This window comes from Pristis pectinata, chromosome 30, assembly GCF_009764475.1.
Source record: "Pristis pectinata isolate sPriPec2 chromosome 30, sPriPec2.1.pri, whole genome shotgun sequence".
Lineage (NCBI taxonomy): Eukaryota > Metazoa > Chordata > Chondrichthyes > Rhinopristiformes > Pristidae > Pristis > Pristis pectinata.
This window is the reverse complement of record NC_067434.1, coordinates 22,787,632-22,811,168: the sequence shown is the minus strand read 5'-3', so window position 1 is coordinate 22,811,168 and position 23,537 is coordinate 22,787,632. Positions and strand designations below refer to the sequence as shown.

Here is a 23,537-nt window from a genome sequence, read left to right as displayed (position 1 = left end):
CGACACCACTCAACCAGCTGACCTATCTCACTCCTGTACGCCTCCTCATCACCATCCGTGATTCTGCGAACAACAGTGGTGTCATCGGAGAGGGAAGTAGAGACTATGATAGTCAAAGGCAAGATTGACACAAATTGCCAATATAAGTATCCTGCCCATTATCCCTGTTCTCCTTCAGCTTCCACCCATCGATTTCTTCGCCACTGGTATCCCTCAGGGATGTGTGCGAGGCCAAATATGCACGGTATTTATAAATTATTTCAATCATTATAGAGAAAGCTACAAATCCAGGTTTGCCAATCTCACAAAGATAGGCAGCACGGTAGAAGGGATAGATGGAAACTAAAGACATTACACACTCTGTAAAACTGGGGAAAATGGACCTTAATTGAGGCAAATAGGAGTCATCCAATTTCATCCCAAAAATAGAACAGAGTGCTTTCTAAATAGTGGAAAGTGAAAAGCAATTGAGGTCCAAAGAGACATGTGGAGTTGACGTTTATAGATCATTAAAATGCCAAGGACAGGTGTGAAAAATAATTCAGAAGGCTGATAGAATGTTGACCGTTTTATCAGCAGAAATGGGCCACAGGTGGATGAATTGTACTGCAACTGTACCTGGTTTGGCCACACCTGGAGGGCAGCCAGCAGTATGAGGTACTACCCAAGGTGGGATATATTGGTCTCAGAAACAGTAGACCTGCCGGGGTTACACCTGGACTACATTCCAAGATTACCCAGCAAGATTAGCATTTCCCAGAATTTAAAAAAACTAAGGACTGATTTGATAAAAAATATTAAGGGAAACTAATAGGGTAAAAGGAAACTATGTCCACTAGTTGGAAAGTCCAGGATTAAGTGATGGAAAAGATGGAATCAAGCCCTTTGGAAGTTAAGAAACACTTCTTCTACAAGCAGGGGTGTAACAGAAATTTGGAATTCTTTACTCGAGCCTGGTTCCCTGACCTGCGCCTGACAGGACTGACTCTATGCATCGGGTTCATATTGGGTCAAGTGTGCGTTCTGAGGAAATATGTTGGTTCGGGTCAGGTTCAGAGTGAACTGTGCCGGACTGGATCAGTCCTTCAGCAAGAAACAAACGGCTGGAGGGACTCAGCGGGTCAGGCAGCATCTGTGGGGGGAAATGGATAGCTGACATTTTGGGTCGAGACTCGACTCTTTATCTGGACCGTCAAGAAAAGTGATATCCATTTTTCAGGTGTACATGGGATTATAGCCAGTCAGGTTTGAAGTCTCCAAACCAGTCCATACCTGGGGAAGCCAAGTCTCAGATCTTTTGCCTTCCTAAGGACTGAAACTTCTCACGAGGCCACTTTGTGAGCACTGTATACAGTTGACTGGATTGGAAAAAGTGCAAGTGAATCTTCGTTTCACCTGGAATGATTGTTTGGGTCTCTTAATGGTGGGAAGAGGTGACTAGACAGGTGCTGCATTCTCCTCCAGTTGCTTGGGAAGGTGGGACAGGGACCGGTGGGTGGGGATGGAAAAGTGGACCAGATCCAGCAAACCAGATGAAGAGTCCTGACCAGAAACATCAACTGTCCATTTCCCTCCACAGATGCTGCCCGACCCGCTGAGTTCCTCCAGCAGTTTGTTCTCTGTTCCAGATTCCAGCATCTACAGTGTCATGTGTCCCCATGGCTCAGTCCACCTAGATGAGGATGATTTGCTTTGTATTAGCCTACATATCCTCTGTTCTTGATCAATAAGACCAGTACCAGTGGCACGGTAGTGTAGCGGTTTGTGTAACGCTATTACAGTGCCAGCGACCCGGGTTCAATTCCGGACCCTGTCTGTAAGGAGTTTGTACGTTCTCCCCGTGTCTGCATGGATTTCCTCCGGGTGCTCCAGTTTCCTCCCACATTCCAAAGACATACAGGTTAGGAAGTTGGGGGCATGCTATGTTGGCACCGGAAGAGTGGCGACACTTGTGGGCTGCCCCCAGCACATTCTCAATAATGCAAAAAGATGCATTTCACTGTGTGTTTCGATGTACATGTGACTAATGAATAAATATCTTATCTTATAAAGGGCAGGCACGGTAGTGTAGCAGTTAGCGTAACACTATTACAGCGCCAGTGACCCAGGTTCAATTCCAGCCGCTGTCCATAAGGAGTTCGTACGTTCTCCCTGTGTCTGCGTGGGTTTCCTCTGGGTGCTCCGGTGGTCAGGCTGGGGCCAGGGTTAATCTTTTAGCTCTGCACACTGCTACCTTCCACCACAATCACCATGTGATACTGGGCCAATCATTATTCTTAATTGCGATTAATAGATTTAGAATTAGATTCGACCGTTGTATTGTATTCCGTGCTCCCACAAAGCTCACAGAGTGAACAGTGTACATGGTAATAGTAAATACAACAATAAATACAGCACGTAGCGCAAAACAGCAAAATGGTTCAAAAGTTGTGATGCAACCTGAAGTAGTGCAAAAAGAAATGCTAAAGTGACATTTGCAGGATTACACAGAGAGTGTTAACCAGAGGAGTTTAAAGCAGGTGGAGCAATAAAATGGGAATATGGAATTAGGTCACAGATCAGCTGTGATCACATTTAATAGCAGAATGGGCGTGAGGGGCCAAATGGCCTCCTCTGTTCTCATCACCAGTCTGCTCACTAGACGTGGTTTGTGTCCTGTGTTTTGCTGCCACCCTGTGGTAATCTTTCCATCACCGCCCCACTTCCCCAAAGTGGGTCACACACGTACAGTTTGTATCAAGGACCAAGCTTGTCAACTGACCAACAACGTCGGCACAATTAAAATTCCACAATTCCACCACCATTCACTACTGATTTCCCTCACAGTGTGAGCCCAATTCTGCGGCGATTCTAAACAAGTATCTGCTAAATTAGATTATTCCAACCGGGGCGTATGAGTTGTGCTAGATTCTGGCTATTCAGCCTGACTATATGTACCGGGGGTATATTTTTCAAAGGTATTTGGATCAGGTTGGACCTTGCTGGTTTGGCTCAGTGTTTTATCCAGATCAGGTTAATTTGTTTAGTGCTACTGCATGCATGGTCTGTTCTTGATCAACAGCAATGGGTTAGCAACTAACAGGTCTATTGACCTGCGTTGCTGTAAATACATTCACATTGTGCTGGGTCCAGGGGCAAGTATTAAGTACGTAACTGCGCAAAACTCGAAGGTACAGGCGAAGTGAGGTAAGAACGCCCCACGTCACGACTCATGAACATCCAGCTTGTCACCAGAAAACTGCAGTCGCAAGTGGTCGCCAAGAGCAGCCTTGTTCAACACGCACCGCCTGCTGAACGTGAGCTCTGTTGGCCCCAGAGGTTCCCGGTGTCAGAGTCCGGGGCGAATGTTGGGGAGGTGGTGGTGGGAAGGTGGTAGTGGAATGGGGGGGGGGGGGCGTAATATGGGGGGAGGGGTAATGTGGGGGGGACGAATGTGGTGGAGGGAATGTGGGGGAGTGGAATGTGGGGGGAATGTGCGGGAGGTGGGGGGGAATGTGGGGGGGAATGTTGGGGAGGAGGGGGGTGTGGGGGAGGTGGGGGGGAATGTTGGGGAGGAGGGGGGACTGTGGGGCGAATGTGAGGGGGTTGGGGGGGTGGAATTCACCCTCTGAAAATGATGTGACACAAAATATAGATGACACACCTTGCAGTGTCCCGGCCATGGGTGGATAGGAAGCAGTCTTCACACTCTGCAGTCAATCACTGAAGACGAGGACTTCCTAACGTTAAGGTGGTGGTGGGTTGAGTTGCTGCCTCACAGCTCCAGAGACCCGAGTTCGACTCTCACCCCGGTGCTGCCTGGGTGGAGTTTGCACATTCTCAGTAACGCTAAAAGACGCATTTCACTGTTTGTTTCGATGCACATGTGACTAATAAATAAATATCTTAAAGTGGGAGTTCCAAACGGTCATATTTTATTTGAATTGTATGAGACCAAACACAAACATTTTAGGACAACTGTCCACAGTCAGTGATGGTAATAGTGGTTGTGGGTTTGCCATCTTCACTGCCGTAGCCCTCCATCTTGTACACAATGTCCATGCCTTGTACCACGGAACCAAATACAACATGCTTTTGTCCAACCTGCAATATTCAAGGAGAAACATGATTAATTCCCAACACCCAGCCCCAGTGAATATCTGCAATAGAACAGAAAAATGACCTCCACTTTACCAATCAGTTTTAAACGGTGCAAATAAAGAACTGGGAGCCGTTTGTATTTTTCCCAGAGTTGGCCATGGACAGGATACTGCAATGGGAAGATGGCAGATGTGTTCAGATTCACTTTAATGGTGATTTATTAAAATGTACAGATGGAAAGAGTCAGGCATCGGGCAAGAGTAGAGAGGACATTCAGGAGAGGGGAACAGAGGTCAGCAAGGAAGATGGTATGAAACAATTAAAGCTAAGCAACAACCAATTCACCTTTTCCTTCTCCCAACTGTCACAAACCAGCAACAAAAGAAACACACTGAGCATGATTTAGTGTTAAAAACTATTTTATTAATCACTACTTATGATAATACGTAAAATAAAAGTAAAAATGTTAGTATGTTAGAATTCAAAAATGTTAAACCTCGAACGTTAACCCCAAAACTAAACTCTTCATGTGTGTGTGTGACAAAGGTCCAAAACTCCAGTTCCAGAATGGTTCTTAAAGTTCAGTTCCGCAAGCCATAAGGTGAAACATGAGCAAGGGCTTCTTCAACAACCACCGTTGTCTGAAGATAAGACGTAGATGTAGAAAAACATAGAGAGAGTACATACGAAATCCAAATGTTCCATGATGGAACCCAAACGACACTTCAGTGGTTACTCGGTAGTGACTTCCTCACCCCGAAAGCATCCGAACCGTGGTCGTCCACACACAAATATACCTGTTTCCTTCTACAGGTCAGCAACAAAGTGAACCCCACCGGATTACTTCCAACTTCCATACATGGATTTCAGTGGCAAACACAGTTATTGTTTCTCATCCATCGATAGAGAAAACAAGCAGGCTGGTGTCTCTCTCCTTCTCTCTCTCTCTCCTTCTGACTTCTTCAACAACGTCATTACGTCCTTTATCTTCTATTGACGTAAGCGCGCCCCACACACACATACACACACACTCTCTATCTTAAAGGGACTTTCACTGAGTCCGTAACACCAACAAACACAAATCTCTTCATGTCACTCCCCACCTCTTCCACTCCATCCGTGGAGATCTTCAGTACAATTAGAACAATCATCTCATTTACCTTTCTCTGTGTGCTTCAGTTCAAAATTCTCATCATCAAACTTTTCCCCATAGATGGACTTGCCTCCAGTGCCGTTGTGTGCCGTGAAGTCACCACCCTGCAAGATCCGAAGTTGAATGTGCCATTAGCTAGCTGTTGAATCAAGAACAGGGATGTGTCCCTGAACATTGGTCCTCACCTGGCACATGAAGTCGGGAATGATTCTGTGGAACGTTGAGCCTTTGTAACCGAAACCCTTCTCACCTGTGCATAACGCACGGAAGTTTTCTGCAACACAGAAAGTAGAACAGTACAGCACAGCAACAGGCCCTTCCACCCACAATGCTGTGCCTAACTAATTAAACTGGTAATTAAATGCCTAACTAAGATTAGGGGAGGCATAGATGGAGTAGACAGCCGGTATCTTTTTCATCCCTTAATATAATCCCTTCTGCCTACACAATGTCCATACCCCTCCATTCTCTGCACATTCATGTGCCTATCTAAGAGCCTCTTAAATGCCTCTATCGTATTTGCCTCCACTACTACATTCCAGGCACCCACCACTCTCTGTGTAAAAATACTTGCCCACGCATCTCCTTTGAACTTACCCCATCTCACCTTAAACGTATCCCCTCTAGTATTAGACATTTCCATCCTGGGAAAAAGATACCGGCTGTCTACTCTATCTATGCCTCTCATAACTTTACAAACTTCTATCAGGTCTCCCCTGGTAACAAAGCCATTCAGATTAAGACCGCACATCTAAATACCTGAGACTTTCTCAACTCAACAATCGGTTCCTGAGACTCACCTGCAGTCTTTGGGACAACATCAGCCCTGAGCTGGAAGAGACAAGAGGTTCACAGCATCAGGATATCATGTACAGTACAATACTGCAGCCTAACAATTGAAATCAGTACTGTCGAGAAAGCTCTTAACAGTAAGTGATACGTGGCAAAGAAACAGCTTCACAAGAACCATCTCTGAAGATTCTGATGGACATTGGTGATGCTGTGTTTATCATACAGCTTTATCAATAACTTTCTCACTTTGGAAATCACTGCAAGCCCCAACATATTTCTAAGACCCCTTTAAAATATTATCTGGATCCTTTGCAATTGAATGTTTGGAAACCTATTTTGAAAGGACAATGTCAGCTTGTGAACAGAAATAAGTGGTTTTATTGCAGTGATCAGTTTTGGTCACCCTGTTATAAAAGAGATGTGGTTAAACTGGAGAGAGTGCAGAGAAGATTTACGAGGATGTTGCCAGGACCAGAGGGCCTGAGTTATAGGGAAAGGTTGGCCGGGCTAGGTCTTTATTCCTTGGATTAAGAATGAGGGGCGACCTTGTAGAAGTGTTTAAAATTATGAGAGGCATAGTTTAAGATGGACGGTAACAGTCTTTTCCCCAGAGTAGGGAAGTCCAAAACTAAGGGGCATGGGTTTAGAGCGAGAGGGGAAAGATTTAAAAGGGACCTGAGGGGCAAGTTTTTCATGCAGAGGGTGGTGAGTATATGGAACGAGCTGCCAGACGAAGTGGGTGAGGCAGGTACAATAGTATCATTTAAGAAGCACTTGGACAGGTACATGGAGGGGTGGGGCTTGAAGAGATATGGACCGAACGCAGGAAATTGGGACTAGCTGGGTGGACAATGGGGTCGGCATGGACTGGTTGGGCCGAAGGGCCTGTATCTGTGCTGCATTGCTCATTGACTCTAGGACTCTAACAGCTTTTAAATAACAAAATCTAAATGACTTAAAGAGATTGAAAAGGGAGAAGACTAAGGCTAAAGCTTTACTCTGTGCCTCTTGGTCCATGTCAGAAGACATAGCTTGGTACTGGCTGCTACATGACAAGTCATGCCCCCAACCACCAATCTCACCAGTTAATGCTTCCCTGGCCTTGTACCAGCTTGGAGAAGTCCCCTTTCTGTTGGCTCTTTCATTCATAACTGCTGTCCTTAAAGAGGTGCATAGATAGGGTGAATGCATAGTCTTTTTTCTGGGGAAAGGGAATCAAAAACTTAGGTTTAAGGTGAGAGGGGAAAGATTTAAAAGGGACCTGAGGGACAACTTCTTTGCACAGAGGTGGTCTGTATATGGAACGAGCTGCTAGAGGAAGTAGTTAGAACATAGAACACTACAGCACAGTACAGGCCCTTCAGCTCACAATGTTGTGCTGACATTTTATCCTGCTCTAAGATCTATCTAACCCTTCCCTCCCACATAGCCCCCCAGTTCTCTATCATTCATGTGTCTAAGAGTCTCTTAAATGTCCCTAATGTATCTGCCCCCACAACCTCTGCCGGCAGTGCGTTTCACGCACCCACCACTCTCTGCGTAAAAAAAACTTACCCCTGACATCCCCTTATACCTTCCTCCAATCACCTTAAAATTATGTCCCCTCGTGTTAGCCATTGTCGCCCTGGGAAAAAGTCTCTGAGGCAGGTACAATAACAACAGCTAAAACACTTGGTTATTACATGGGAAGGTTTAGAGGAACATAAGTCAAACATGGGCAAATGGGACTAGCCTAAATGGGCATCTTGGTTAGCGTGGATGAGTTGGGCTGAAGGGCCTGTTTCCATGCTGTATGACTCTATGACTCTACACTGTCACTCTGCTCTTCAAGAAATCCAGTTACAACACTCCAGCACCCATCTCCAAACACACTCGCACCTCCCACATCCATGACCAGCTAATGGAAATTTTTAGGCTTTTTCTTCCAGCAGGTGTCTGCTCCTGCTACAACAACGGAACAGCCTGAACCCAATTAATTGATCAATTAATCCCTCTGTGCATTCTCCCTCCACACTCATTCTGACACCTCTGCAGTTACACTGCACTGCTCCAGCACCTTTCTGCCATCACCAGCTCAGTAACTATCTGCAACTGAGTGCCCGTGTCTGTAGCTATCTTCAATAAGCCTTTTAAATCTCACCCAGTCCTACCCAACCATTAGCTCCAGAATCTGAAACATCATCCCTCTTCACCTACTTCGACACTACACCAACTGCATTAAGACTGATCCTATCTTTTTCAGCCCTTTGTCACTTCCACCTATCAGCTCCCAGCTATCACCTCCCACTCTCCCCCCTCCCCCACCTGCCAATCCATCCCCCTCTCACCTTGATCCACCTATCACCTGCCAGGTCTTGCTCCAGCCGTTCCCCACCTTTTTATACTGGCTACCTCCCCTCTTTCGTTCCAATCCCGATAAAGGGTCTCGACCTGAAATGTCGACTGTCCATTTTCCTCTATAGATGCTGCCTGACCCTCTGAGCTCCTCCAGCAATGTGTGTGTTGCCCCAGATTTCCAGCATCTGCAGTCTCTCTTGTGTCTTGATTAAGACAGTTGCATTTAATTTCAGTGCCTTTTGCAAGTTGGCATCCATTTGCAAACATTGGGTCAATTCTTGCTAATGTACCACTGAATCAGAGATATTTGTTCACCTAGTGCATCACTGACAAAGATGCCACAAGAACCTCTAATTGTCCTATCAAAGAGCGAATCAATTACATGCCTCAGTCACATAGTAATTGCAAGCCAAATTAAGCACTCCTATACACAGAGAACCCAAGAGTTCCTCATATCTTATCATCTAATCAATTCCTCAATACCTCCAGGTTGGCACTTAGCAGAGAGACTTGTTATTCCTGAACACAATGCAGGAAGGTTGCCAAACTTTGCATACCCTTTTCCACATTTTACATCTCTGTGAGGCTGTGTCATCAGCCCCTTACTTTACTCCCTATACATTCCCAACAGTGTGTCCAGATTCTATTCTAACTCCATTTACAAGTTTGCAGATGACACCACCATAGTGGGCTGGATCTCAAAGAACGACGAGACAGAGTACAGGAAGGAGATAGAGAGCCTTGTGACATGGTGTCAAGACAACAACCTCTCTCTCGATGTCAGCAAAACAAAAGAGCTGGTCATTGACTTCAGGAAGCGGAGTGGAGTACACACCCTTGTCTGTATCAATGGTGCTGAGTGGAGGTGGTTGAGAGCTTGGTTCCCAGATGTAAATATCACCAACAACTTAGACACAAGAGATTCTGCAGATGCTGGAATCTGGAGCAATACACACAAAATGCTGGAGTAACTCAGCAGGTCAGGCAGCATCTATGGAGGGAAATGAACAGTTGATGTTTTGGGGCGAGAGTCCAGCTATAGAGATGCTAATGGCCATGAGAGCACACCAGTGCCTTACTTTAAAGGCTACGGAAATTCAGCATGTCCCCAATGACCCTCACTAATCTTTATAAGTGCACCAAAGAAAATATCCTATCCGATGCATGACAGCTTGGTATGGCAACTGCTCTGCCCTAGACCACAGGAAATTGCAGAGTTGTGAACACAGCCCAGTCCATCACAAAAACCAGCCTCCCCTCCATTTACTCCATCTGTACTACCCGCTGCCTCGGGAAAGCAGCCAACATAATCAAGGACCCCTCCCACCCCGGTCACTCTCTTTTCTTCCCCCCTTCCATTGGGCAGAAGATACAAAATCTTTAGAACATGTACCACCAAGCTCAAGGACAGTTTCTAACCCACTGTTATAAGACTCTTGACGGACCTCTTGTACGATAAAGATGAACTCTTGATCTCTCAGTCTACCTCATCGTAGCCCTTGCACCTTATTTATCATAGAAAGCATCCTATCTGGATGTACCATGGCTTGGTACGGCAACTGCTCTGCCCAGGACCGCAAGAAGCTGCAGAGAGTTGTGGACACAGCCCAACGCATCACGGACACCAGCCTCCCCTCCTTGGACTCTGTCTTTACCTCTCGTTGTCTTGGTGAAGCAGCCAGCATAATCAAAGACCCCACCCATCCGGGACATTCTCTCTTCTCTACTCTTCCATCGGGTAGAAGATACAGGAGCCTGAAGGCACATACCACCAGACTTAAGGACAGTGATAAGACTTTTGAACAGTTGCTTTATACAATGAGATGGACTCTGACCTCAGGATCTACCTTGTTGTGACCTTGCACCTTATTGCACTGCACTCTCTCTGAAGCTGTGACACTTTACTCTGTACTGTTATTGTTTTTACCTGTACTACATCAATTGACTCTGTACTAACTCAAGGTAACTGAACTGTGTAATGAATTGACCTGTATGAACGGTATGCAAGACAAGTTTGTCACTGTACCTCAGTACAAGTGACAATAATAAACCAATAGCAATCTACCTCCACTGCATTTTCTCTCTAATGGTAACAGTATATTCTGCATTCTATTATTGTTTTCCTTTCGTACTACCTTGATGTACTTAAGTATGGGGTGATTTGTCTGGATGACATTCAAACAAAAGCTTTTCACTGTATCTTGGTACATCTGACAATAATAAACCAACTACCCATTACCAGCTGCTTGTGTATGCCTACCAGAAGATAGTTTATAGTTTAACCCTTTGAATGCTAATTACTTTAACTGTTAAATTGTTCTTAAAGCTGTACCAATTGCATCTCCTTACTGTGTATTGTTCCATCTTATCAACTGATCTAATGCTTCTGGCCATTAATGTGACAAATCACTTGCCTGACCATCATCCCTCCCAATGGTACCAGGCACCAGACAGTAAACATCCACAGTCTCATATATCCACCAATGCACAACTGTTTCCCTGTATCCAAGATTCCAGCTTGGGAAGCTTTGCTGAATACGTCGAGGATCTCACAATCCATTAATGCGTTTTCCACCAACTTCTGCATGAGAATAAAACTTCTTTTGCTACTTTCTATAACCTTCATTGGTACAATATGTATTGAAACCAGCACAACACACCAAACTTCAACTACAAAAAAACGTCAGATTAAACTGCACCTGTGCTTCAAACAAACTTGCATCCCGTCTGAAGCAGTGAAGTAAAAGGGAAAACAAAAGGCAGTTTTAATGAAAACCTGAAGCACAGCAAATTATCCTAAAGCTCTGATAATCTGCCGTCCGACTGTTTGGAAATCTCGATAGTTTGGCATCTGGCTCACAGGTAATATTTCCTGCAATCCCTCCCCTTTAAGATCCTGCTTCCTGAGCTTGCATCCCTGAAACTCACCAGGACCCTAGTTCCCATGCTTCCTTGAAACAGGTTCACTGGAAAATTTATTATAACACTCTGTAACATGCAAAACAAAGAGAATGAAAGATATAGGGGGGTATTAATAGGGAACAACATCCAATACTCTGTAAAAATCTGGCACTTCCAAAGTCCTGAGTGTGTCAGATTATCAGAGTTTCACTGTATTGACATGACTCAGGCAATGAACTGGTGATTTGAACATTCCTAATTGATGACCAAAATCAGACAAAATCAAAAAGTTGAAAGGAATTGTGCTGCAGATCTAATTTTTAGATTGTTTTGCAGATTACAGAATTGTTGGCATTCAAAGTGGAGAAAAATCCAGAAGGTCCAGATGACCAAAATTAGGCAGAAAGAAAGGCTTTGCCCCCAAGCTGCTGTTGTAACCTCAACCCGCTGTTGATGTTGTTTGCTGTGAGACAAGCACGTTTCTGTTATACGACTCGACTGTTGAGATGGAGATGGTAGACTAGGTGTGTCAGTAAAAGCTCATTGACCTGAAAGGTTAACCCTTCCTCCCTCCACTTCTGCTGAGTATTTCCATCATTATTTCACAGTTTTAACATCCACACATTTGGCTTGAGACTATGGTTTTCCATCCAACCATCCCACCTGTGGTGTATATTCTCACCAAATTTATCAACTGGATTCGGACATATTCCATCAGATTCTGAAATGCTGAGTCATCGTGTGACTTGTTCAATAACATTACATTAACTGCATTAGAGTTTTTCACTACATTTAGAAATGCCCATGGTGGCCTGGGAGTGTGGGTTAAAGAGTCCAGGAACTCCAGTTCAGCTTCATGTGATGCATGACCACGCTAAGAATTGTAGAGTGGAACAGATCCAGTTGAGGGATTGCGGCAGAGCTGTCAATCACAGGGCAGGGTACCAGCTGCAGAATTACCATGTCTCAACAGCTCCTGGTCAAACCTTAAAACAAGTTGCAATGTTTCACAGTGTAGGTCTTAGGATAGAAGGTTGCAGTATTTGATGAATAATCTTGTGTATTAAACAGATGTGGGTGATTATTCTAGTTTACAACCTCTCTTGCTACCTTTTCCGGTTGAAGAACCAATTCACTGTGGGCACGGTTCCTTCCTTTGGTTTGACATTGACACTGAGAGCCCAAGCTGGCGGTCTAAGGTCACACAGCAATCAAAATCAAGCCATTGACTCCCGATGCAAATACACTCATTCAATTAATGGTAAGGAACTAATTTAGGGCAAGTTTCACAGAAGCCCGTCGCCAACCTTGCATGACAGCAAGGTTGAAACCACAGTGTAAATCTGTGACTAACGAAGAATCCCTGCACTGATTTATTTGAATGATGTTTCCTTACTCCCACTCACCCCCTTGGTCACTCAACATGCTTTACCGCCAATCCAAAAATTCTTCACTGACAAAGGAAATCTGCCTATCTTCTTGCACACATGGTAAAATATATTGGGGACATACTGGAACATGCACCATCCACACTCTCCCCACCTTAGCGCTGGGGCATTCTGAGCTTCAACACTTCAAATAGGAGCATCATTTTTTCATTAAAAAAAAACAGAATTAAGGGAAAAACTAACGCATGATTTTCACGAGGGGCAGTAGTTAAACAGAGCAGGCATGAAGCATTTTCACAGTTACTTTCCTGCACAATCTGTTAGTTTTTCATTCCACACAAGCAGGTTTAAGCATTGCACTCCAAGTAATATTTTTCCTGAGAGTTCGCTGATTGTGATCCCGACAGCAGTGGCAGCGGTGATGCCTCAAATAACATTCAACAGGACACAATGAAGTCTGAGATGTCTCAGCTGGAGCTGGGAATGAATTCCATTTGTCCAAATGTGGATTAGAAGCAAGAGGAGTCTGCCGAGCTTTGCAGGGGGTTCGGAGAGTTAGGGAGGCTGTAGGGCATGAGCAAGGGCTCGGATAGACTGAAGGGGGTTTGCAGGGGTTGAGGAGACTGTAGGGAGTTGGGACAGACTGGAGGTGAGTGGCATGGTTGGGACAGACAGCGGGTTTGGGACAAGGTGTAGGGGGTTTGGAGCATTGGGACAGACTGCAAGGGGTTTGGGACAAGGTGTGGGGGTTTGGAGCATTGGGGCAGGTTGCAGGGGGTTTGAGACAAGGTGAAGGGGGTTTGAGGCATTGGGGCAGACTGCAGGGGGTTTGGGACAAGGTGTAGGGGATTTGAAGCGTTGGGGCAGACTGCAGGGGGTTTGGGACAAGGTGTAGGGGATTTGAGGCGTTGGGGCAGACTGCAGGGGGTTTGGGACAAGGTGTAGGGGATTTAAGGCGTTGGGGCAGACTGCAGGGGTTTGGGACAGGTGTAGGGGATTTGAGGCGTTGGGGCAGACTGCAGGGGTTTGGGACAAGGTGTAGCGTATTTGAGGCGTTGGGGCAGACTGCAGGGTTTTGGACAAGGTGTAGCGGATTTGAGGCGTTGGGGCAGGCTGCAGGGGGTTTGGGACAAGGTGTAGGGGATTTGAGGCGTTGGGGCAGGCTGCAGGGGTTTTGGACAAGGTGTAGGGGATTTGAGGCGTTGGGGCAGACTGCAGGGGTTTTGGACAAGGTGTAGGGGATTTGAGGCGTTGGGGCAGACTGCAGGGGGTTTGCAGGGTGTGATGTAAAGTGTGCGGGATTTCTCTGCAACTTACCTCCATGACGATGCGACCCAGCGCTTTCTTCCCTGCCGACACGTCCATGTAGACTCGGGGATTCGCCATCGCTGCTACTCGGGTTCGCGGCTCCCGGCAACTGCGGGCAGGAGGACCGAAAACACAAGTTAGGTACCCGGGAGCGGGGCTGGACACTCACCTGTCAGTCACACGGGGCGGGATTGGACAGACACCTGTCAGTCATACGGGGGCGGGACTAACATCCCCCACCTGTCAGTCATCTGAAGGGACTTGAAGAAATAGGATTAAGAATTTGGGGATAAAATTTGTTTTCTGCAGCTGTAAGCTTGAGAACTGGCCGTGTGCGGTGAGAAAGTTTACCCCCTCTATACTGTGTTGCTTTCTCTTTCAAACAAAAGGTAACAAGCCATTGACAACAATATTTATTTACATATTATATTATTTATAAAATTATATAAATAACTTACCTGAAAAATCCACATATACAATCAGCAGTTATAAATTTAGCTAAAAACTACTCCCTTTCTAATCCTCTCAATGAGAAACGCTACCATAATAGTTCAATAAGATTATTCCTGACATAAACAATTCCAATCACCTTGGCAATACACCTCACACTTAATAAATCTCATCTTGTACAACGTGTTACTTTATCTAAATATAACCACGAATACAGTGTTTCACATGAAATTCTTAATATCAATTTCTAACTCCCAAATCTTAATGTGGAACAATACCCAATTAGTTACATAAATAATTGCAATTAAACATTGTCTACAAAATATTACCAAGCACCATACAAGCAATAATATAGTAACAATCTTGAAGTTAACATTTTCTAATGTGTCCCTCCTTCTGAGGCAGTCCCTTGGGACTGAGGATGACTTGCTTTCACTCTGGTTTTGTGGGTTCTGAGGTGATTTGTCATAGATTCAGAGAGTCATGCAGCAAGGAAACAGACTCTTTGACCCAACTTGTCCATACCAACCAAGATTCCCATCTAAGCCAGTCCCCTTTGCCTGCATTTGGCCCATATCCTCCTAAACCTTTCCTATCCATGTACCTGCCCAAGTGTCTTTTAAACATTGTTCATGTACCTGCCTCAACCACTTCCTCTGGCAGCTCATTCCATATACAAACCACCCTCTGGGTGAAAAAGTTGCCCCTCAGGTCCCTTTTAAACATTTTCCCTCTCATCTTAAACCTATGCCCTCTAGGTTTTGATTCCCTATCACTAGGAAAAAGACTGTGTGCATTCACCCTATCTATGCCCCCAACGATTTTATACACCTCTATAAAATTACCCCTCAGGCTCCTACACTCCAAGGAATAAAGTCCTAGCCTGCCCAACCTCTCCCTATAACTCAGGCCCTTGAATCCTGGCAACATCCTCATAAATCTTCTTTGCACTCTTTCCGGTTTAATTACATCTTTCCTATAAGGGGGTTGACGAAGCCAGGAGAAAGTACTTGATGAGGTGGGTGACTGGGTGGTTTGTGCTCCTTCTGCTCTTTACACAGAGTTTCTGTGTAGCTGCTGGTCATGCACTGTTCCGAATATCATCCTGTTCCCTCTCCAATTTGGGCAGTCAAGGGTCAGAGATTCCCACAAATCAGTGGGGACATTTCATAATTTTTCTCCAAAGAGGATTTGAGCACAGAGAAAAAAATGACTGCAGATGCTGGAATCTAGATGAAAAACATGATGGTGCTGGAGGAACTCAGCAGACCAGGCAGCATCCGTAGTGAAAAGCAGTAATATAGACCACCTGCTTTTCTCCACGGATGCTGCCTGGCCTGCTGAGTTCCTCCAGCATCATCAGGATTCGAGCACATCCTTGAATCCCATCCTCACCATCTGCTCCATCACGGGCACAACCCTCCCCACTATCGAGGACACCTTCAAGAGGAAGCGGTGTCTCAAGAGGGCGGCATCCATCACTGAAGACCCTCACCAGGACATGCCCTCTTCTTGTTACTACCATCGGGGAGGAGGTACAGGAGCCTGAAGACCCACACTCAACGATTCAGGAACAGCTTCTTCCCCTCCGCCATCAGATTCCTGAACCCATGAACACTGCCTCGTTATTCCTTTTTTTTGCACTATTTATTTATTTTTGTAACTTATAGTAATTTTATGTCTTTGCACTGTACTGCTGCTGCAAAACAACAAATTTCATGTCGAGTAAGTCACTGATAATAAACCTGATTCTGATCTCTTCTTCTGCAAGTGTCTGTTTCCGGAGTCTGACGATCAGCATGAGACTGGATTTCCCACCTCCTGACTCCTCAGAGCTTTTCCAGCACCCACCCTGACAAGGCATGTCAGGACTACGATGGAATACCCTACATTTGCCTCAGAGAGTGCAGCTCTGACAACCCTCTAGAAGTTTGACACCATCCAGGACAAATATTGATTTTTCTCACCCCATCCACCAGCCTAAACAATCACACCCTTGACCAGCAGTTACTGTGGCTGCAGTGTGTACCATCTGCAAAACACACTTCAGCAGTTCAACAAGACTTTTCCAAAGTGCCTCCCAAAGCCAAAACTTCCACCACCAATAAGGACAAGGGCAATAGATGCATGGAATTGGTGCCATCTGCAAGTTTCCTTCCAAATGACATACCATTCCAGATCAGAAATATCTTGGTATTAATTCATCATTGTTGGGTCCGAATCCTGAGCTTCCTACCCAATGACACACTGAAGTATATCACATCACAAGATCACAAGACAAAGGAGCAGAAGTAGGCCATTTGGCCCATCAAGTCTGCTCCGCTACCTCACCATGAGCTAAACTATTCCCATCCAGCTCCAATTCCCGGCCTTTTCCCCATATCCCTTGACACCCTGACTAATTAGATACCTATTAATCTCCTCCTTAAACACCTCCAATGATCGGGCCTCCACAGCTGTACGTGGCAACAAATTCCATAAATCTACGACCCTCTGGCTAAAGAAATTTCTTCTCATTTCTGTTCTAAATGGGTACCCTCTAATTCTAAGACTGTGCCCTTTAATCCTGGCCTCACCCACCAAGGGAAACAACTTAGCCACATCTACTTTGTCCAGTCCTTTCAACATTCGAAATGTTTCTATGAGGTCCCCTCTCATTCTTCTGTACTCCAATGAATACAGTCCAAGAGCCGACAATCGCTCATCATATGTAAGCCCTTTCATTCCGGGAATCTTGGATTATTGTGTACAGTTCTGCTCACCACACTCCAGGAAGGATGTGGTAGAGTGCAGAAGAGATTCACCAGGTTGTTGCCTGGAATGAAGGGCTGTAGTTATAAGAAGAGATTTGATAGGCTGGGCTTATTCTCACTGGAAGGTAGGAGGCGGAGAGGTGACCTTATGGAGGTTTATAAAATTATGAAGGGGATAGATAGGACAGATAGTAAGGGTCTTTTTCCTTGGGCATGCGAGTCCCGTACTAGAGGGCACAGGTATAAAGTGAGAGGGGAGAAATTTAAAGGCGATCCGAGGGGTAAATTTTTCACGCAGAGGGTGGTGGTTACCTGGAACGAGGTGCCAGAGGGGGTAGCAGAGGTATAGACAATTACAATTTTTAAAAGGTGTTTGGACAAGTACATGGATAAGAAAGGTACAGAGGGATATTGTGCTGATGCAGTCAATTGGGATTAACATGGGATTAGGGTTGGCATGGACGAGGTGGACAGAAAGGACCCATTTCCATGCTGTATGATTCCACGATTCCATAGCAGTATTCAAGGTTTCAATAATGCAGCTCACCACTTTTTCAGGAGCATTAAGAGAAAGGGAATAAAATGTCAGCATTCCCAGCAACACATTGGTCCAGTAAATAAATATATAAATGATGTTCTGTTTAAATCACATTGATTGAGGAATAAATCCTGGTTGGATACTAAGAACTCCCTTGCTCTTCTTCAGACTAATAGCAGAATCTTTAATGTCCATACATGAGACCAAATGAGCCTTCAGTTGAACATCTTATCCCTCACCATCCGGAATATGCCCTCTTCTCATTACTACCATCGGGGAGGAGATACAGGAGACTGAAGACTTACACTCAATGATTTAGGAACAGCCTCTTCCCCTCCATCATCAGATTTCTGAACGGTCCATGTACCCATGAACACTACCACGTTATTCTTTTTTTTGCACTATTTATTTATTTTGTAATTTATAGTAATTTTATGTCTTTGCACTGCACTGCTGCTGCAAAACAACACATTTCATGACATATAAGTCAGTGATAATAAACCTGATTCTGAAGGACTGTACCTCTGACAGTGCAAAGTTCCAGTCTTGACTTGTGTGTTTAAGTTTCCCAAGTTTCCCACTACCTCCCATGTCAGAGACAGGAGTTACCAACTAAGCCACAGGTGCCACTGTTATTGACTCTGAATCAGTGACAACAACACAGCCTCTGTTGTTGTCAATGTTTCACAGTCCCTTGTGGGAATGTTTGCCTGAAGATCATCAACCTTATTTACCAGGCTGTGTGCATTCATAAACATGCATCCCAAAATGCTGACTTTATTAAAAGATGTACTGCAACAAGGAAGTTGAGCTAAAACTTTATAGAATACAGGTGACATAAAGCTGGAGGATTCTGTTCAGTTCTGGGTTTCACACTTGACTAGAGGAGAGGAAATCATGGAATTCTTCACATAACAGGGCTGAGGAGGCTCACTGTCTGAGGATGTTCAAGGCAGAGGTAGATTTTTAAGTATTATTGAGGGGTATGTGGTGAGCACAGAAAGGTGGTGCTGAGAATGGAGAAGAGCCATGGTCTTATTGAATGTTGGAACTTGGCCTATTCCTATTTCTCCTCTTCTTGCATTCTGGTTTCCATGCTGTTACATTGTGACCCTGCAAATGGTCTCCTCTCGTGCCTACCTAATTCCCTTTCCAAGCCACGGATTGTGCTTCTGCAACTCTTACAAGCAGTGATGCCCATATTATAATCACTCCCTGCATTACAAAAAATGTTTTCCTCACACCTTTTGCCCTAAACTTTAAACCTCCCATTGGTAGTCTAAATGACCACTGGAACTTGCTCCTAGTTTGCAAGTGTGTGTTACAGTCTGGAGGAGTTGATAGGAATGTGGATAACAGAGTAAACAGGGAAAACTAATGGGGGAATGAGGTTGCTTTGAGCAAGAGACTCAATAGACCAAAATCACCTCCTTCTATGTCATAAAGAAATATGGAACTTAGGGTTAAGTAGTTTAAGGGACAACAATAAATAGACGTTTTTGGGAAAGAAAGAACAAAGAAATTCAGAGAAGACATTTTAACAACCAAGTAGATATAATCCTTTAGAGCAATAAAAGTAAATTCAAAGCTAATGCACTCTGAACAAGAAAGGATGCTGCCAGAGGAAGGTATAATAGTATCACTTAAGAAGGTACATGAAGGGGTGAGGCTTAGAGGGATATGGGCCGAATGCAGGATACTGTGACTAGCCGGGTGGGCACTGTGGTCGGCATGGACTGGTTGGGCCGAGGGGCCTGTATCCATGCTGTGTTGCTTTATGATGGGATGGGTGAAGGATCAGTGTAAATGTGTGTATGATGTTGGCTCAGTGAGCTGAAGGGCCTGTATCCATGCTGTATGATTCTAGGACCATACAAAAGATAAAATAAACATGAATTAAAAGAATATCGAGGTTTATGTGAGGTTCAAGTCAACAGTCAAGACTAATATTATATAAATGGTACATCTGAAAAGTGTCAATGAGCAGAGGCAACTTGATCATCAAATACCATAATCCTGAAACATCGCAATAGCAAATTGATAAGGCGGTAAGTGTATGTGCTATCTGGGTCTATGAATAAGGAAAAATAAGGAATTATAAGGACAGCTTCTATCCCACTGTTCTAAGACTCTTCAATGATGAACTCTTAATCTCTCAATCTACCTCATCGTGGCCCTTGCACCTTATTTGTCTGCCTGCACTGCACTTTCTCTGTAAATATAACACTATATTCTGCATTCTGTTTTTTCTTCTTTTGTACTACCTCAATGTACATGTTTAAAATGACCTGTATGGATGGCATGCAAAACCAAGCCTTCCACTATATCTTGGTACATGTGACAATAATAAACCAATTACCAAATATAACAACTATGTTGGAACTTCACATTTGTGGGGTAGGATTCAACTGGAATACTGAGGACAACTCAGGACAGACATAAAGATCTCAGAAAGGGTGCAGAGGAGGATTATCAGGGATGGTGACCTTCAATTATGAAGAGAGTTTGGAAATGGTATTGGTATTGGTTTATTATTGTCACTTGTACTGAGGTACAATGACAAACTTGTCTTGTATACAGTTTGTACAGATCAATTCATTACACAGTGCAGATACACTGAGTTAATACAAAGTGTATTGGGGTAGTACAGGGTAAAAACAGTAACAGAATACAGAGTAAAGTGTCACAGCTACAGGGAAGTGCATTGCAGATAGACAATAAGGTGCAAAGTCATAACAAGGTAGATTGTGAGGTCAAGAGTCCATCTCATCGTATAAGGGAACCTAAATGTTAAGGTTGTTCTGCATGTAAGAGAAAAGTTTAAGAATTGACCAATTCAATATTTCCAAGATGATTTTGGTAGCATGGATAGAGAAAAATAATTTCCAATGACGAAAGACCCAACATTCAAATTCATTGGCAAAAGATTACTGGGAAGATGAGGAGAAAAGTGGACTCTCAAAAAATGGTTGGGATTTTGGAATGCTCCATCTGACAAGGAGGCAGAAGCTGGTTCCATAAATAGTGGTCCCATTGGTGAAATGCTCGAGAACCACACATCTTAGCAGATTGGAAAAGAACCAAAGTGATGTGAGGAAAAACTTTGTCACACAGTAGACACAGAGTTCACTGCCTGAAAGGGGACTGGAAGCGATCCAATTGTACCCGAGAGAGCAAAAGATTGCAAGGTTATTGGGAAAGGACTGGGAAGTGGGACTAACTGGAATTCTCTTGCAGTGAGCTAGCCTGGGTCTCCTTCCATACTGTATCCATTTACTGATTCTATAATTTTAATACAGGATTGTACTTGTGCTTGAGGTTGAGGATTACAGAGAAAAAGTAGGGGTTGCAGATGACACTAAAGTAGGTGGTATAGTGGACAATGAAGAATGCTATCAAAAATTACAGAGGAATCTTGATCAGCTAGGTAAGTGGGCCAAGGAATGGCAAATAGAGTTTAATGTGGATAAGTGCTAGGTGTTGCATTTTGGAAAATCAAATCCAGGTAGGACTTTCACAGTGAACGGCAGGGCCCTGGGGAGTGTTGTAGAACAGAAGGATCTTGGAGTTGAAGTACCTGATTCATTGAAAGGCGAGTCACAGGTAGACAGGGTGGTGAAGAAGGCTTTTGGCATGCTGGCCTTCATAAGTCCTTGTCAAGGCCAGTGTGCCTTCTACCCAAGGATGTATAGAGTTAAGAAACTGCAAGGATAAAGAGACCCTGATGGGAGTTATATACAGGCCTCCAAATAGCAGCCAGGACATGGGGTACAAATTACAACAGGAGATAGAAAAGGCATGTAAGAAAGGTAATGTTACAGTGGTCATGGGGGACTTCAATATGCAGGTAGACTGGGAAAATCAGGTTGGCACTGGATCACAAGAGAAAGAATTTGTGGAATGCCTACGAGATGGCTTTTTAGAGCAGCTTGTGGTTGAGTCCACAAGCTCAATTTGGTGCTGTGCAATGAACCAGATATAATTAGGGAGCTTAAGGTAAAGGAACCCTTGGGAGGCAGTGATCATAATACAATAGAATTCACCCTGCAGTTTGAAAGGGAGAAGCTAAAATCGGATGTGTCGGTATTACAGTTAAGTAAAGGTAACTACAGAGGCAGAAGAGAGGAGCTGGCCAAAGTTGATTGGAAGGAGACCCTAGCAGGGATGATGATAGAGCAGGAATGGCAGGAGTTTCTGGGAGTAATTCGGAAAACGCAGGATCATTTCATTCCAGAAAGAAGAAGCATTCTCAAGGGAGGATGAGGCAACCGTGGCTGACAAGGAAAATCAAATATAGCATAAAAGCAAAAGAGAGGGCATACAATATTGCAAAAATTAGAGGGAAGCTAGAGGATTGGGAAGCTTTTAAAAACCAACAGAAGGCAAATGAAAAAGCAGTAAGGGGACAAAAATGAAATATGAATGTAAGCTGGACAATAATATAAAAGAGGATACCAAAATTTTTGCAGACATATCAAGAGTAAAAGAGAGGGAAGGGTGGACATTGGAAAATGACGCTGGAGAAGTAGTAATGGGGAGCAAACAAATGGCGGACGAACTGAATAAGTACTTTGTGTCAGTCTTCACTGTGGAAGACACCAGTAACATGCCAGAAACTTGAGAGAGTCAGGGGGCAGAAGTGAGTGTAGTTACTATTACTAAGGAGAAGGTGTTTGGGAAACTGAAAGGTCTGAAGGTGGATAAGTCACCTGGACCAGATGGACTACACCCCAGGGTTCTGAAAGAGGTAGCTGAAGAGATTATGGAGGCATTAGTAGTGATCCTTCAAGAATCACTAGAGTCAGGAATGGTTCCAGAGGACTGGAAAATCGCAAATGTCACTCCACTCTTTAAGAAGAGAGGGAAGCAAAAGGCAGTAAATTATAGGCCAGTTAGCCTGATTTCAGTGGTTGCTAAGATTTTAGAGTCCATTATTAAGGATGAGGTTTCAGGGTACTTGGAAGTTTATGATAAAATAGGCCGAAGTCAGCATGGTTTCCTTAAGGGCAGATCTTGCCTGACAAATCTATTGGAATTTTTTGAGGAAGTAACAGACAGGATAGACAAAGGAGAGTCAGTGGATGTTGTTTACTTGGATTTTCAGAAGACCTTTGACCAGCTTCTAAACAAGATAGAAGCCTATGGTATTACAAGAAAGGTACTAGCATGGATAGAAGATTGGCTGACTGGCAGAAGGCAAAGAGTGGGAATAAAAGGGGCTTTTCTGGTTGGCTGCCGGTGATTAGTGGTGTTCTGCAGGGGTCGGTGTTGGGTCCGCTACTTTTCACGTTAGATGTTAATGATCTGGATGACGGAATTGATGGCTTTGTGGCCAAGTTTGTGGATGATACAAAGATAGGTGGAGGGGCACAGAGTCTGCAGAAGGACTTGGACAGGTTGGGCGAGGTTGGACAGACTAGGACTATACTCTTTAGAGCATAGGAGACTGAGAGGTGATCCTATAAAGCTGTATAAAATCATGAGGGGCATAGATAAGGTGAGTGCACTCAGTCTTTTTCCCAGAGTTGGGGTATCAAGTACTAGAGGACATAGGTTTAAGGAGAGAGGGGAAAGATTTAAGAGGAACATGAGGGGCAACTTTTTTACACAAAGGGTGGTATGTATGTGGAATGAGCTGCCAGAGGAAGTGGTTGAGGCAGGTACAATAACAACTTTCAAAAGACAGTTGGACAGGTACATGGATAGGAAAGATTTAGAAGGTAATGGGCCAAATGCTGGCAAATGGGACTAGCTTGGATGGGGTATTTTGGTCGGCATGGACTAGTTGGGCCGAAGGGCCTGTTTCTGTGCTGTATATGACATACAATGGCCACTTC

General features: G+C 44.4%; 1 protein-coding gene across 1 annotated transcript; it reads right to left on the bottom strand.

Moving 5' to 3' along the window:
• Nucleotides 1–4,173: 4,173 nt before the first annotated feature.
• Nucleotides 4,174–14,082, bottom strand: LOC127584778 (peptidyl-prolyl cis-trans isomerase-like). Its single transcript, XM_052041756.1, has 5 exons — nucleotides 13,969–14,082; nucleotides 6,034–6,064; nucleotides 5,419–5,507; nucleotides 5,241–5,337; nucleotides 4,174–4,250 (listed from the first exon to the last, which is right to left on the bottom strand). The coding sequence occupies exons 1-5, from the start codon at nucleotides 14,035–14,037 to the stop codon at nucleotides 4,183–4,185; spliced, it is 354 nt and encodes a 117-aa protein (XP_051897716.1). The 5' UTR covers nucleotides 14,038–14,082; the 3' UTR covers nucleotides 4,174–4,182.
• Nucleotides 14,083–23,537: the final 9,455 nt, after the last annotated feature.